This window comes from Jaculus jaculus, chromosome 18, assembly GCF_020740685.1.
Source record: "Jaculus jaculus isolate mJacJac1 chromosome 18, mJacJac1.mat.Y.cur, whole genome shotgun sequence".
NCBI lineage: Eukaryota > Metazoa > Chordata > Mammalia > Rodentia > Dipodidae > Jaculus > Jaculus jaculus.
This window is the reverse complement of record NC_059119.1, coordinates 62,988,136-63,002,508: the sequence shown is the minus strand read 5'-3', so window position 1 is coordinate 63,002,508 and position 14,373 is coordinate 62,988,136. Positions and strand designations below refer to the sequence as shown.

The following is a 14,373-nucleotide window of genomic DNA, read 5'->3' as shown; positions in this document are numbered from 1 at the left end:
TCTATCTATCTATCACCTATTTATTGATATATATGGATGTATACAGATAATAAATACATAAATAAAATGTCAAAACAAAAACAAAGCTGGGAGGACTTGGAGTTGGGCAGAAATGTATAGTAACACATCACTGCACAAGTATTTCTACCATCACAGGTTCAAGAGACGACCTACAAATCCTGAAAGCTTGACAGTCAGCTCTCCTGATTAACCCTGCTGGACCCAGCATATCCCTGCATATACTCCCCTTGTTACTTAGGAATGTCCCTTGCCTTTCAGCTTTGAGAGGGTCACCTATAGAATATTCATTAAAATGACACAACGGGAGCTGGAGAGATGGCTTAGTGGTTAAGGCGTTTGCCTGCAAAGCCAAAGGATCCAGTTTGATTCTGCAGGACCCATGTAAGCCAGATGCACAAGGGGGCACATGCATCTGGAGTTTGACATGCATCTGGAGTTTGTTTGCAATGGAGGCCCTAGTGTGCCCATTCTCTCTCTCTCTCTCTCTCTCTCTCTCTCTCTCTCTCTTTCTCTCTCTCTCTCTCTCTACCTATCTCAAATAAATAAATAAAAATAAAAAATATTTTTTAAAAAGAAACCTTTAAAATGAGGCAATGAACACTCCTCACTATAAAAGTTCACTGAGAATAAATTGTTTGCCATTCATTCTCCAAAACTGGTTCTGAAGGTCATTCAGAACGTGCTTATTTTCAAATGTCTACACTCAAGGATGTCAGTAGAGACATGGTCTTTATGGCATTTTCCTTGCAGAGTCCAAACAAACCTAAAACATGGGTAATGGAATCATGAATGCTGGAGTGTGGGGGGGGACTTAGAAATTAGCTAATTGGGCTGAAGAGATGGCTTAGCGGTTAAGAGGTTTGCCTGCAAAGCCAAAGGACCTTGGTTTGATTCCCCAGGATCCACATAAGCCAGATGCACAAGGTGGCGCATGCATCTGGAGTTCATTTGCAGTGGCTGGAGGCCCCGGAACACCCATTCTCTCTGTCATTCTCTTTCTCACTCTGTGTCTGCCTCTTTCTCTCTCATGCTCTCTCAAATAAAAAAAATAAAAATAGGGCTGGAGAGATGGCTTGGTGGTTAAGCACTTGCCTATGAAGCTAAGGATCCCGGTTTGAGACTCAATTCTGCAGGACCCACATAAGCTAGATGCACAAGGTGGCACATGCATCTGTAGTTCATTTGCAGTGGCTGGAGGTTCTGATGCACCCATTCTCTCTCTCTCTCCCTCTTTCTGTCTATGTCACTTTCAAATAAATAAATAATTAAAAAATATATTTTTAAAAAAGAAATGAGCTAATTTAGGCTGTGGTATACCTCAGTAGAAGAATGTCATAAAAAAACCCCAGCTTATCAAAGCTTCCCCAATTATTTTACACACAAGGTAACTGAACTAGTCTAAATTTTCACTGTAATGTAGTTGGGCAGTGATGTCATCTATCCCTGCCTCTTCTGGTGCACTAAGGTGAAATAACTATGGCAAATACATACAACCATTTCTTTCCCAACAGTCAGGGAAAGTGCTTTTACTGTGGTTTAGAAGCAACTTCCAGTTATGCTTACATGTAAACATCACGAGGGTGTTTTGAGGGCTTCTGTTTTATTATGCTATTTATTACACAGTCCTTTTAAGGCACAGTCCTTTTAAGAGCTTTCTCTTCCAAGAATAGTAATTTACAAAGTAATAGCAAGTAAGCTCAACAAGTCTGTGTTAAACCAGCCAACCCTCAAAGGAATTTGAGAGCTAAGAACATATTTTATACCTTGATTGGAAAGTGAAAAAATTCAGGTTCATGTGAATGACTGGAGGTGGAAAATTCCTTTGGAAAATGGGCTGTTAGCCAATTTCAGCTGAACCTCTACTTTGCTCTTTATTCTTCTCTTGTTCTTGCTCTTTCTGGATCAGTTTCCCATTGCTGTGACAAAATGCCTGAGATACATCAATGTCAAGAAAAAAAAAAAGGTTTTGTTTTTGGCTCATGCTTTCAGAAGTTTCAGTCAATAGTCACTGATCTTGTTGCTTTTGGGCCTGTGCTGAGGCATACCTCATGTGGAAGTGTGTGGTGGGCGGGACCTCACGTGGAAGTGTGTGGTGGGCGGTACATCACGTGGAAGTGTGTGGTGGGCGGTACATCACGTGGAAGTGTGTGGTGGGCGGTACATCACGTGGAAGTGTGTGGTGGGCGGGACCTCACGGGGAAGTGTGTGGTGGGCGGTACATCACGTGGAAGTGTGTGGTGGGCGGGACCTCACGGGGAAGTGTCACCATATGAAGCTCAAAACAAACAAAAACACCCTCCCCCCCCCGATTTTCAGGGCTTTTTAGACTTAAAAATTCTGGGTAAAGGAATATGTATGTCTCTAGTGACACAATCAGTATCTTCTTCTCTTGATGCAGTGAAAGTGGGCATAGGCTGGGGAGATGGCCCTTCGGTTAAAGGTGCTTGTTTGCAAAAGCCAGCAGCCCAGGTACAATTCCCCAGAGCCCCCACAAGAAGGCAGATAGACAACATGGCAAATGAGTCTGGAGTTTGTTAGCAGCAGCAAGAGGACCTGGTCTCTCTCTCTCAAATAAATAAATAGCAGATACATTTTAAACATAAAAATGTATGTAAGGGCTGAGAATGTAGCTCAGTGGTAGAGTGCATGTCTAGTATGCTCAAAGCTTTGGATTTAATCCCCTAAAACTAAAACACACACAAACACACACACACACACACACACTTTCCTGGATCAGGTTCAACTCTAATTTTGTCATTATTATTATTATTATTATTATTATTTTAGTTCTTTGAGGTAGGCTCTCCCTCTAGCCAAGGCTGACCTGGAATGTGGAATTTACTATGTAGTCTCAGGGTGGCCTTGAACTCACAGTGATCCTCCCCTACCTCTGCGTCCCAGAGTGCTGGGATTAAAGGCGTGCACCACCACGCCTAGCTAATTTTGTTGTTTGTTCAAAGCTGATCATTAGGTTAATTTTAGAGAGAGATTAGCTGTTTTGTTCTGGCCTTGCTTTAGTTCTAGACCTTTGCCCTGGTCAAGTTAGATTTCTAAATGATGTTAGAGACCTAAATTACTTTAGTATTCCTTTAATCTGATGTCCCCTTCACACTGTGGATGGACTTGGTATTTGCTTTCCATCAGCTGTTTCCTCCGCTTGTGTAGCATAATGTCACTTTATAATTTTACTTTCTGAGAGTACTAAAGGTTCTTGTACCTGAAAAATCTGTGCATACATATTTCTTGACATGGGGTGCTATGTATCCCAGGTGGTCTAAAATAAAACTCCCATGTAGCTGAGAATGACCTTCAGCTTCTGCCTTGACTTCCCAAGTGCTAGGATTACAGGCACACACTGAAATGCCAAGTTGATGTCATAGTGGAAATTGAACCCTGGATCTCACACATGTGAGGCAGGCACCCTTCCAGCTGAACCACACCCCCAAACCATGAAAATGTGAATTCTACAAGATACAAGAGCTGCTTGGACAAAATAAAGAACACCAAGCATAACTTTATCTCTTTTGATTAAAAAAAATATTTATTTGCAAGCAGAGAGAGAAGAGAGAGCGAGAGCGAGCAAGAGAGAGAATGGGTATGCCAGTGCCTCTAGCTGCTCAAGCACACACCAGATGCATGTGCCACTTTGTGCATCTGGCTTTTGGGTCCTGGGGAGTTGAGCCTAGGTTGTCAGGTCTTGTTAAGAAACCGCTAAGCTGTCTCTCCAAGCCCTTTGTGGATATTTTGATTATTTTGATTAGAGCTGAACTAGATGTCAAGGAAGAACACTACTTTCTCTCAAATTCTTCACAACCTCGTGGAGACCAGGCCTCCAAAAATCAAGGCTTGGGAAGTTACTGGGGATATTCTCCAACTTCCAAGAGGGACAAAAGGAGTTGTAGCTGGAAGCGCAGGTCGAATGCAACAAAAACTGCTTTGTGTAGGAGAAGGCGAGCTAATATAATACAAGGCTTGAGTTATACACGCTGCTATGGAAGAAACCCCCAAACACTAAAAAGATTGACAAAAAAACATGGCAGGCAGAAAGTAAAAGAAGAGAGGCCGTTTTTAGATCGCAATTTATTGCCTAGTGCAATGATAAAAGCTACCCACTAATATAGCTATTTTAGAAAGTCAAGTTCACATGCAGTGCTAATAAAATACCAGAAGCCATACATAATGTCTGACCCGGGCTGCCACCTCATATACCAAAGTCATACACAGAAGTTTTAAAAAAGACTGACTGTTTCGCTTCAGGAGACTGCTTTTGTCTCACATATAAAGTTTTCCAACGTTTCTCACACTTCCTCCTTTGTAGATGCACAAAAGGCTTTTTTTTTTTTTGTATAAAGTTTCTCTTAGTTTTATTGCTGGCAGCTACAGAAACCATACCACATACGTCTGGTATAGAGTTATATAGGGTGTGATTTTATTTCACTAGTGCCTTCAGAACTTCTGGATTTTCAATATAGCTGAGAATTTCCCCAAGAGCTATAGATGAAAATTTGTACTCATTGAAATTCTTTACTGTGTTTGAGAATGGCTGGTGTTTGCTGAACTAAATGAACTAAAGGGTTAGTTCATCCCCTCCTCTTATCACTACCTGTGGGGTCCTCCTTCCCCCACTCCCTATACAAATACGGGTTCTCTGATCTTCCCAGGGTGAGGCCTGGCCTGGTTCCCCAAATATGTTTCCCTGAGCACCCCTCCAGCACAACTGGGACGTTCTCTGGAGGATCATAGCATTCTCTCCTGTCAAGGGACTGGGTTTGAATCCTCCCTGCGGTTTTTGGCTGACTCTTTCTATAGAAACGACCCATCTCTTGATGAGGACAGCGTCCAAGTCACCCGTGACCGCATCCCAAGCTGTCCCCCAGGCCGGGTCCTGCCAGGAGGAGCTCATCGTCCTGCAGGGGGCGCGCTCCCCACGCCGTCCTCTCCGAGGCCCGGCTGCGGGATCTAGGGGATTCCTCGCCCGCGTGGGATGGGCCAGCAGACCGGTGCTTGGGCTGGCCCCGGCCCCGACTCCCTCGGTCCCCGGGGTGCACGCCAGGGTGGCGGGCGGGGATGGGGTCGTGGGGGGGTGTGGGGACGCGCCCTGGAAGGCCGGCGCGCCGCGCTCTCCGACGCCCTAGACAATGCGCGCGGCGGCCCGCCGCCTGCCTGCCTTCCTCCTCCTCCTTCTTTTCCATCTTTTCTTCCTTTCTTCCTCCTTCCGTCCTTCCCTTCCCTCTTCCTTTCTTCCCTCCTTCCTCCTTTTCCTTCCCCCTTCCTTTCCCTTCTTCCGCCTTCCTTTCCTTCCCTTCCCTTCTCTCCTTTCTCCTTCCTTCCCTCCTTCATCCCTTCCTCTTTCCTTTTTTTTTTTTTAAATTTTTTTTGGTCATTTTTTATTTATTTATTTGAGAGCGACAGACACAGAGAGAAAGACAGATAGAGGGAGAGAGAGAGAATGGGCGCGCCAGGGCTTCCAGCCTCTGCAAACGAACTCCAGACGCGTGCGCCCCCTTGTGCATCTGGCTAACGTGGGACCTGGGGAACCGAGCCTCGAACCGGGGTCCTTAGGCTTCACAGGCAAGCGCTTAACCGCTAAGCCATCTCTCCAGCCCCCTCTTTCCTTTTGTTCCCTCCTTTCCTTCCTCCCTTTCCCTCCTTCCTTTCCTTCCCTCCTTCATCCCTTCCTCCTTCCTTTCCATCCCTTTCTTTCCTTCCTCCTTCCTTTCCTTCCCTCCTTCCTTCCCTTCTCTCCTTCATCCCTTCTTCCTTTCTTTCCTTCTTCCTTCCTTTCCTCCCTCCCTCCTTCCCTTCCCTCCTTCCTTTTCTTCCCCCTTCCTTCCCTTCCCTCTTTCCTTTTCTTCCCTCCTTCCTTCCCTTCCCTCATTTCTCTTTTCATTCCTTCCTTCCTTTCCTTTCCTCCTTTCTTTTCTCCCTTCCTCCTTACTTTTATTCCCTCCTTCTTTCCATTCCCTCTTTCCTTCTTCCTTCCCTGCCCCATTCCTCTTTTCCTTCTGTCCTCCTTCCTTTCTTTCCCTCCTTCTTCCTTCCTTCCTTGCTTTCCTTCTCTCCTTTCTCCTTCCTGCCCTTCCCTTCCTCCTTCATTCCTTCCTCCTTCCTTTTCATCCCTTCTTTCTTTCCTTCCTCCTTCCTTTCCTTCCCCCTTCTTTCACTCTACCTTCTCTCCTTCCTCCCTCCTTCCTTCCCTTCCTTCCTTTCTCCCTTCCTTTCCTTCCCCCTTCCTTCCCTTCCCTCCTTCCTTCCCTCATCCTTCCTCCCTCCCTCCTTCCTTTCCCTCCTTCCTTTCTTTCTCCCTTCCTTTCCTTCCCCCTTCCTTCCCTTCCCTCCTTCGTTTCTTTCCCTCTTCCTTCCCTTCCCTCCTTCCTTCATCCTTCCTCCCTCCCTCCTTCCTTTCTTTCTCCCTTCCTTTCCTTCCCCCTTCCCTTCCCTTCCCTTCCCTTCCCTTCCCTTCCCTTCCCTTCCCTTCCCTCCTTCCTTTCTTTCTCCCTTCCTTCCCTTCCCTCCTTCCTTTCTTTCTCCCTTCCCTTCCCTTCTCTCCTTCCTTTCTTTCTCCCTTCCCTTCCCTTCCCTTCCCTTCCCTTCCCTTCCCTTCCCTTCCCTTCCCTTCCCTTCCCTTCCCTTCCCTTCCCTTCCCTTCCCTTCCCTTCCCTTCCCTTCCCTCCTTCCTTTCTTTCTCCCTTCCTTCCCTTCCCTCCTTCCTTTCTTTCTCCCTTCCTTTCCTTCCCTCCTTCCTTTCTTTCTCCCTTCCTTTCCTTCCCCCTTCCTTCCCTTCCCTCCTTCCTTCCTTCTCTCCTTCCTCCCTCCCTCCTTCCTTCCCTTCCCTCCTCCCCCCGTCCCTTCCCTCCTTGCAGTCTCCGCTTCCCCGCGCTGGTGGCGCTGGTGGCCCGGGAGGCGGCGGTGCGGCGGCGAGCCCTGCGATTGGCGGCCCGACCCAGCGCCGCCGCCGCCCCGCGCCGGCCCGGACCCGCCCCTCTCGGCGGGAGGCGCTCGGGCCCGCGGCAGGCTGGCGGGCAGTTCCCGCCGGCGGCTCCGCTCTGCGCGCCCGTCTCGGCGGGGCTGGCTGGGGAGGCGCGGCGGCCGGAGCTCGCGGCGGACGGGCTCCTGTGCGCGGGCGGGCGGGCGGAGCTGCGGGGCCGCGGGGCTGCGCGCCCGGCTCCCGCCGTCGGCCCCGAGCCCCGGCGGCGTCTCCCGCGGAGCCCGGCCGCTCCCCTTTGTCCCCGCGGGGCCCGGGCGGCGGCGTCCCCCGGCGGCCGAGCTCGCGGCGGCGCCTGACCCCGCGCTCGCCCGAGGCCGCCGGCCCGCGCCGCGGCGATGCCGGACCAGATCTCGGTGTCGGAGTTCGTGGCCGAGACCCATGAGGACTACAAGGCGCCCACGGCCTCCAGCTTCACCACGCGCACGGCGCAGTGCAGGAACACCGTGGCGGCCATCGAGGAGGTGAGCGCGCCGCCCCGGGCGCCCGGCCCCGGCCCCGGCCCCGGCTCCCGGCGCAGGTCCCGGCGGGCGCCCGGGTCCGCCTGGCCCCAGCCCGGCCGGCCCGCGCCTGCCCCCGGGAAAACTTTCCCATCCTCCCGGGCCGAGCGCCGCGGGGCCAGCCCTGCCCGGGACGCGAGCCTTTGTTCCCACGGAGGGAGCCCGCGGGAGAGCTTGGCTGCCCACCCTGGGCCTTCCTTGGGAGGATCCCCCTCCCCGCGTCCTCGTTTTCCCTCCTGCCAAGTCCTTAACCCCTCTCGACCCCCCCGGGCGTGGGCACCTTCGGCTGCGATCGGGGGACCCCGTGCCCGCCAGGCCTGGGGGTGGACCCTACCAACTTGTTCCCGAAGTGGCCCGGCGGGGCCCGCTGTGCGCCCCGAGCCGCGCGCCCCAGCTCCCCCGCCCCGCCGCTGCTCCCCCAGCGCCCCGGCTCCCCGGGCACATCCTGGGGACGTCCGCGCTGCCCCTGGCAGGGGTGCCCGCCGCAGCCGGTGAGGCCTGGCCGCTCCCGCCCCGCCGCAGAGCAGCGCCCGCCCGGGGTGCCGAGCCGCTCCGGGGTGCAGGCGCCCTGCAGTGGCCTCTCCTCAGTGACCCGGGTCGAGCCCGACCCGCAGCCCGATCGCCGCCCTTGTCCTGGAAAGGGCCTGGTTTTTAGTAAAGTGCTTTCAAGGTGCAGTGTCATTGTACCAAGCTGCTGGCGGGGAGGACGCTCCAGAAAGCCGGGGAGGGGAGCGGGTGCAGCTGGCGCTGAAATGCAAGCGGCGCGTAGGGTGGGAAGGGGCCGTGTGAGACCGTCTCACCGCGGTCCTCGTTCCCCCACCTTTCAATCGGTCTTTCTACATCACCGGCATTGTGTGTGAAGTGCTTAGCGCTCTGCCTGGCTCACAATAGGTAACTGGTTTAAGACACACGTATGGCAGTAGTGAACAGACCACTGCAGATGATTTCTTTTGGCCAGAATGTCCACTTACAGTTTTAAAATCGGCTATTGTAGATAGATTAGAAGGAAATATACCTGCGCCAAGTTGGGTATGGGCTGTCTCCAGAAAGCTTTAAATTAAGCAATAACATCAATCCCCCTCCTCCCCCCCGTCCTATTTGCGCATCTGACTTTACATGGGTACTGGAGAATCGAACCTGGGCCAACAGGCTTTGTAAGCAAGAGTCTTTAACCACTGAGCCATCTCCCCGACCTCCCCATTCTGTTTGAACAAAGCATCTACTGTTCAGAATTGCTGGGGGGGGGTGGTTAGAATGTTTTTTCCTTAGTGGAAAAAAGCGTTCTTTGTAGACATAGTCAATACTAGGCTAAATGAAAAATGCCAGGTTGACCATTCTGAATGTTGGAAGTATGACTAAGGTACCTCCCCCCTTTGGGGGTGGGGCCGAAAAGAGCTGCTTGTAAATCTTTTGTAATGACTTCGAGTGATCTGCAGACCACTTTATTCTACTTTTGTCAGCATGGCTTAAAAAGGATGCGGCAGGTGGTGGGGGATGGAGTTTTTTTTTTTCTCACAAGGACAGATTGAAAAGCAGTAGAGAAATATCCAAAACATTGTTAATAGTATTTATGAAAGTGATTGTAATAAAAAGGTAGCTGAATATTTCTTAAGTGAAGGGAGCTTTGTATGTGATGTCTTTTTTTAAATTGTGTTTAAAGTTCGGTAGTTTGCCAGTTTAATATTATTAACACTGGCAGATGTTGGAAACCCAGGCAAATAGGAGTTGCTATTAAAGTTGGCATACCCTCATGCTGATTAATTTGAGTTTACAGTGGATGAATCCAAAGCTGTTTTTGTATGCTGTGCAGATTACTTAAGAGCTCAGTTCCTGACCAGATTAAGGGGAGATGGGATTTGGTCATTTTTGCTAAATTGCAAGCTTGCTTTTTTTTTATTTTAAGTTTATTTTTTATTTATTTACTAGAGACAGAGAGAGGGAGGAGAGAGAGGGAGGGAGTGAGGGAGGATGGGCGCACCAGGGCATCTAGCCCTACAAACAAACTCCAGATGTGTATGCCACCTTGTGCATCTGGCTTATGTGGGAACCTGGGTCCTTAGGCTTTGCAGGCAAGCTCCTTAACTGCTAAGCCACCTCCCCAGCCCCGCAAGCTTGCTTTTTGTTGACCCTTAAAAAGAGAATGGGTTAACATCCCGCAAAAAATGGAAGCATTAAAACCATTGCAGGTTCATTTCACTTTTAGTCAATCCAGCATATGTTCTGTAATGATAGTTTGTGTGACCTTGGACTTAAAACTAAATTGGAGAATGATTGTCTTCTTGAGAGGAGTTAAGCATGATGTGCTTTAAGTAATGCTTCTCCCCCAGTACTTAATGTTCAGTTCCACTACCAAAACTTGTTCTGTGCATGTGTAATAACACATGGTGCCCACAATATTTGGGTTGTAAACAAATATCTTTTTATACGGAGATGGGATAATGAGAGTGACTATTGTGACGGTTATACATTTAACAGAAATCAAATTAGCAAGCCCGTAGTCCTGTGTTTGGGTTATAGCATCTGTAAACTAATTTAAAACGGATTAATCTTTGTGAAACTACGAATTTCCAGTGGAAGTTAGGCCTGTTGGTAGTCATTTTCTGACTGGAGCCTGCTTTTTGATTTTGTATACCTGTAGCTGGACTGTTAGCAAGCAGCTGGAGCCTGCTTTGTACTCCAGAGCTGCTCACATCTGTTCTCTTTAATCCCCATTCCTGATTTATACGGATGAGGAAATCGAGGCTGGAAGGCGGTGCGTCGTCACGCAGGGTTCTCAGCCAGCAAGTGGAATCTGGAACTCTGGCTCCATTCTGCTTTCGAGCTCTACTGGGCTTCCTCGTTCAGGGCTGCGTTCCCTTAAGTTACTCCTTTCCCAGATCAACTTGGCCTACAAGTTCACGCTCCGGTCCTTGCCAGTTGTGTGACACCTAACTCTGTTTTTTCTTTTTTCTATTTTGCTTGGGTTTACAGTCTTAGGTCACAACCCCTGTCTGTTTCTGAGGATTGTAGTTAAGGGGACACAGTATGGTACCCACAAGACAAACTGGCTTATTACATGCTAACTGCTTCCACATTACATTGTAGTTAATAGACAGACTCTAGCGTGTGAATGGGATTTGCATGGCAGGAAAGACAGGGGAAATGGATGAATGGTTGAAGGAATGTCTAAATCAAAACAAAACAAAACAAAGTACCACATGTCTGTTACCCTGTGCATAACTTTTAACCACTTTGCTATCTTGGCAGCAGGTGAGAGGGCAGAGCTGGTTTTAAAAAGTTCACTCTGTGGTTTCTTTCTCTGGATGGAGTAATGATTTTGCAGTTTTAGCAACCTTGGCAAAGTGTGCAGCTGCAACTGGAGTCTGCTTTTGGAAATAAAGGGAGAAAATTACTTGTGGCATACATTTCAAAAGTGAGCTGTTTTTTTTTTCCCCTTTCTGTTTGACTTTATTTCTTAGTTTCTTTGAGCCTTTGGACACTTCAGAATATTCTCAGAGTAGGAAAAAATTGTATACATTTTTTTTTTGTTGTTTTTTGAGGTAGGGTTTCACTCTAGTCCAGGCTGATCTGGAATTCACTATGTAGTTTCAGGTGGCCTCAAACTCACGGTGATCCTCCTACCTCTGCCTCCAGAGTGCTGGGATTAAAGGAGGTTTTGTTTTTTTTTTTGAGGGAGGGTCTTGCTCTAGCCCAGGATCACCTGCAATTCACTATGTAGTCTTAGGGTGGCCTCGAACTCTAGGTGATCCCCCGACCTTGGCCTCCTGAGTGCTGGGATTAAAGGCATGCGTCACCATGCCCAGCTCACGAATTATATACATTCTTCAGCTGGTGTCTTTAGCTAGCCCAGCATGTCCATTCTGCCTTGCTCATTTGGCACTGATGTAGTTTTAAAAATAAATTTGATGTTGACTCCTAAGTATTAAAATTTAATCTACTTCCTTCCGGACCATAATTCTCTGTTCTGTTGTCCTTGGTTACCTTGGAAATCTTGATTGCTGTTCTAAACACAGGGTTCTGATGGCAAAGGGAAAATGAACCTTGGGGCCTGCAGACTCCCAGAGGGCCTGCTGTCCACGGCCGGACCCGCCCAGCAGCTCCGTGGGAGCCAAGCCTCACTTTCTACACGTGACGGCCATTCTGGGTCTCAGGCCTTTGTGGTTTGTTTGTAAAATAGCTTCTCCCAAACCCCACACTAGTAGATTTTGGATCCGTGGTCAGAAAGATAGAACCCCTGTGCCAAGTGAATTCATGTTCTTAGAAGTGAGCCTATATGGGTCAAGCAGGGTCATTTTTATGCCATTTTGAAATATGAATTTATGTATTTGGAACATTTTGAATCAGTTAAGGAAGGAACTGTCTTTTTATTTTAGAGGTAGGGTCTTTACTGTAGCCCAGGCAGACCTGGAATTCACTATGTAGTCTCATGGTGGCCTCGAACTCACGGTGATCCTCCTACCTCTGCCTCCCAAGTGCTGGGATTAAAGGTGTGCACCACCACGCCTGGCTCGGGAACTATCTTTTTATGTGTTTTTTTTTTCTCTTCCCTGCTGAATTCAATTTCTCTTTTATGATTAATAAAAAAAATATTGATGATAGAATTTATGTGCTCCACACCCTGCCATTCATTCAGGATTTGCTGAATTGTGCTGAGTGGCAGGTGAAGGGACTGGAATACCATCGGGGAATGAATGTGGCTTCTCTTTGGAAAAGTCTGTGTTCCAGGTGGAGAAGCAGCCATCCGCTCAGTGCACTCACATGTTACAGGGTCATATTTGCAAAATTGTCTAGCGAGGTATCCTTGTGTGCAGCCAGGGCTGTGGCTGGAATAGGTGGTGTTCCAAGGTGGTTCAGTATGGTCTTGGTATCTGCCTGTCTGCCTTAGGTAAATATTTATCCACTCCTGAGCTGGTCATTGATAAGGCCTTGGATAGAGTTTTACGTACACCCAACCTGCAGAGGCTTACTGAGGCCAGGACTTTGGAGTAAACTCTGATTCTTATATTGCAGGTACAGATTTCTTCTGTGGTGGAGCATGTCCATTCTGGACCTGCGCTGCTGTCCACTATCATAGCCTAAGGTTAAATCCTCTCCTAGGCCGCGTTAGCCTGTTCTAACTGCTCAGTAGGCACATGTATTAAACGATGAAAATTCAGAAATTTTTGTTGCTGCAAAAAGTTCTTTTTCACAGTGCATTCTGTGTGTCTGGTTTTTCGAGGTAGGGTCTTGCTCTAGCTCAGGCTGACCTGGAGTTAGTCTTAGGCTGGTCTTGAACTCACAGCCATTCTCCTACCTGAGTGCTGGGATTCAAGGCGTAAGCCACCATGCCCAGCTTCATTTTTTAAAAAAAAATCTTTTAAATATTTTTATTTATTTAAGACTGGAGAAAGAACACGAGGGGGGGAGGGGGAGGGAGGGAGGGAGAGAGGATGGGTGTGCTGCGGCCTCTCGTCACTGCAAATGAACTCCAGATGCATATGATGCACTTTGTGCGTCTGGCTTTACATGGGTACTGGGGAATTGAACCCAGGCCTTCTGGCTTTTCAAGCAAGCCCTTTAACCTCTGAGCCATCTCCCAGCCCCCACAATGCACTTTAGACCTTTGGAGCTCCCACATGGTTTGCAGACCAACAACCTTGCTATCTGTCACCTGAGAACGTTAGCAATGCATAACTCCGACTTACCTAGACCTTCTGACTCAGAAGCTGTGTTTTAAGAGTGCCTCGGAACATCGTGTGCACAGGAGCTGAGGAAGCACTCTTCTACTTTGCGAGCCCGGGCAACTCTGAGGAGCTCTGAGGAGCTCTTCATGTGTGTGTGAGCTCCTCAGAGTTGCTCGGGATGGTTTGTAGACCGGAGGAGCCTGGGCCCACTCACGTTCTGATCTCACTGGTTTGGGAGAGACCTGGAGCCTCTGCATTTAAGAAAATTTTTTTGTTTTAATTTATTTATTTGAGAGCGACAGAGAGAGAGAGAGAATGGGTGCGCCAGGGCCTCCAGCCACTGCAAACGAAGAACTCCAGACGTGTGCACCCCCTTGTGCATCTGGCTAATGTAGGTCCTGGGGAATCAAGCCTTGAACCGGGGTCCTTAGTCTTCATAGGCAAACACTTAACCGCTAAGCCATCTCTCCAGCCCAAGACTCTCCATTTTAAAAAGTCTCCTCCCAAGAAGAGATGATCATCCCTGATAAGTAGGTGATTTGAGTAATGCAGTATAGGAAGTGAGAAGCTTCATATCACATGGGGACAGAAAGTGACTTTTGAGGGAAGGCTTTTGGGAGACCCGTGAATAGAGGAGCTTAGGGAAAGTCCCGAGTTGCAAGTGGAAGAACTGAGAACAACAGGTCGTTGCAGGAAAGGTGAAGGAGAGAGGAATAGGGGCTGTCTGAGAGGTTCAGGCCAGATCTCACCTTGCTACACTGCCTTGGAGTGAATTTGCATTTTGTCCTGGTATGATGGGACGCTGTTGGAGGGTTTGTGCTGGGAATGTCACGGTCAGATTTACATCTTAAAGAGCCTCACAGCAGTCGGTCGAGGGCCTGAGAAAAAAAGACCAGCTGGGCTTGTCACAGTTATCCTGAGGAGGCCGTGGGAACCTGCTGGCAGATGCTTACTGTGAGCTGTGGGGTGAACAGCTGAGAGTCTGCCCCAAAGGAGGCCACCCGAAGAACGGGCCTCCCAGCAGCCCCGTGGAAGCTGGCCCTGTCTGCTGTGGCACTGTCTGCCAGTGTCATGGCTTTATGTGGCACTTCAGTGGACTGATCCTAAGTTCTCTATGTGTCTTAGTGCAGACGCTGAGCCGGGACACCCCTACAGGGTTTCTGGGCAGACACTAGCGGGTGATTTTTGGCATGCCCTGCCTTTC

At 49.0% G+C, this 14,373-nt stretch overlaps 1 protein-coding gene across 8 annotated transcripts in view; it reads left to right on the top strand.

The window, feature by feature from the left end:
* The first annotated feature begins 7,321 nt into the window (after positions 1 to 7,321).
* The window catches only part of Asap2 (ArfGAP with SH3 domain, ankyrin repeat and PH domain 2), a 171,917-nt gene continuing 164,865 nt past the window's right edge, over positions 7,322 to 14,373 (top strand). For all 8 annotated transcript variants that reach the window (XM_045137225.1, XM_045137223.1, XM_045137219.1 and 5 more), the window contains exon 1: positions 7,322 to 7,470. In XM_045137225.1, coding sequence (XP_044993160.1) covers positions 7,345 to 7,470 — 126 coding nt within the window. In that variant the 5' untranslated portion in view covers positions 7,322 to 7,344. The remainder of the gene's footprint in view (positions 7,471 to 14,373) is intronic.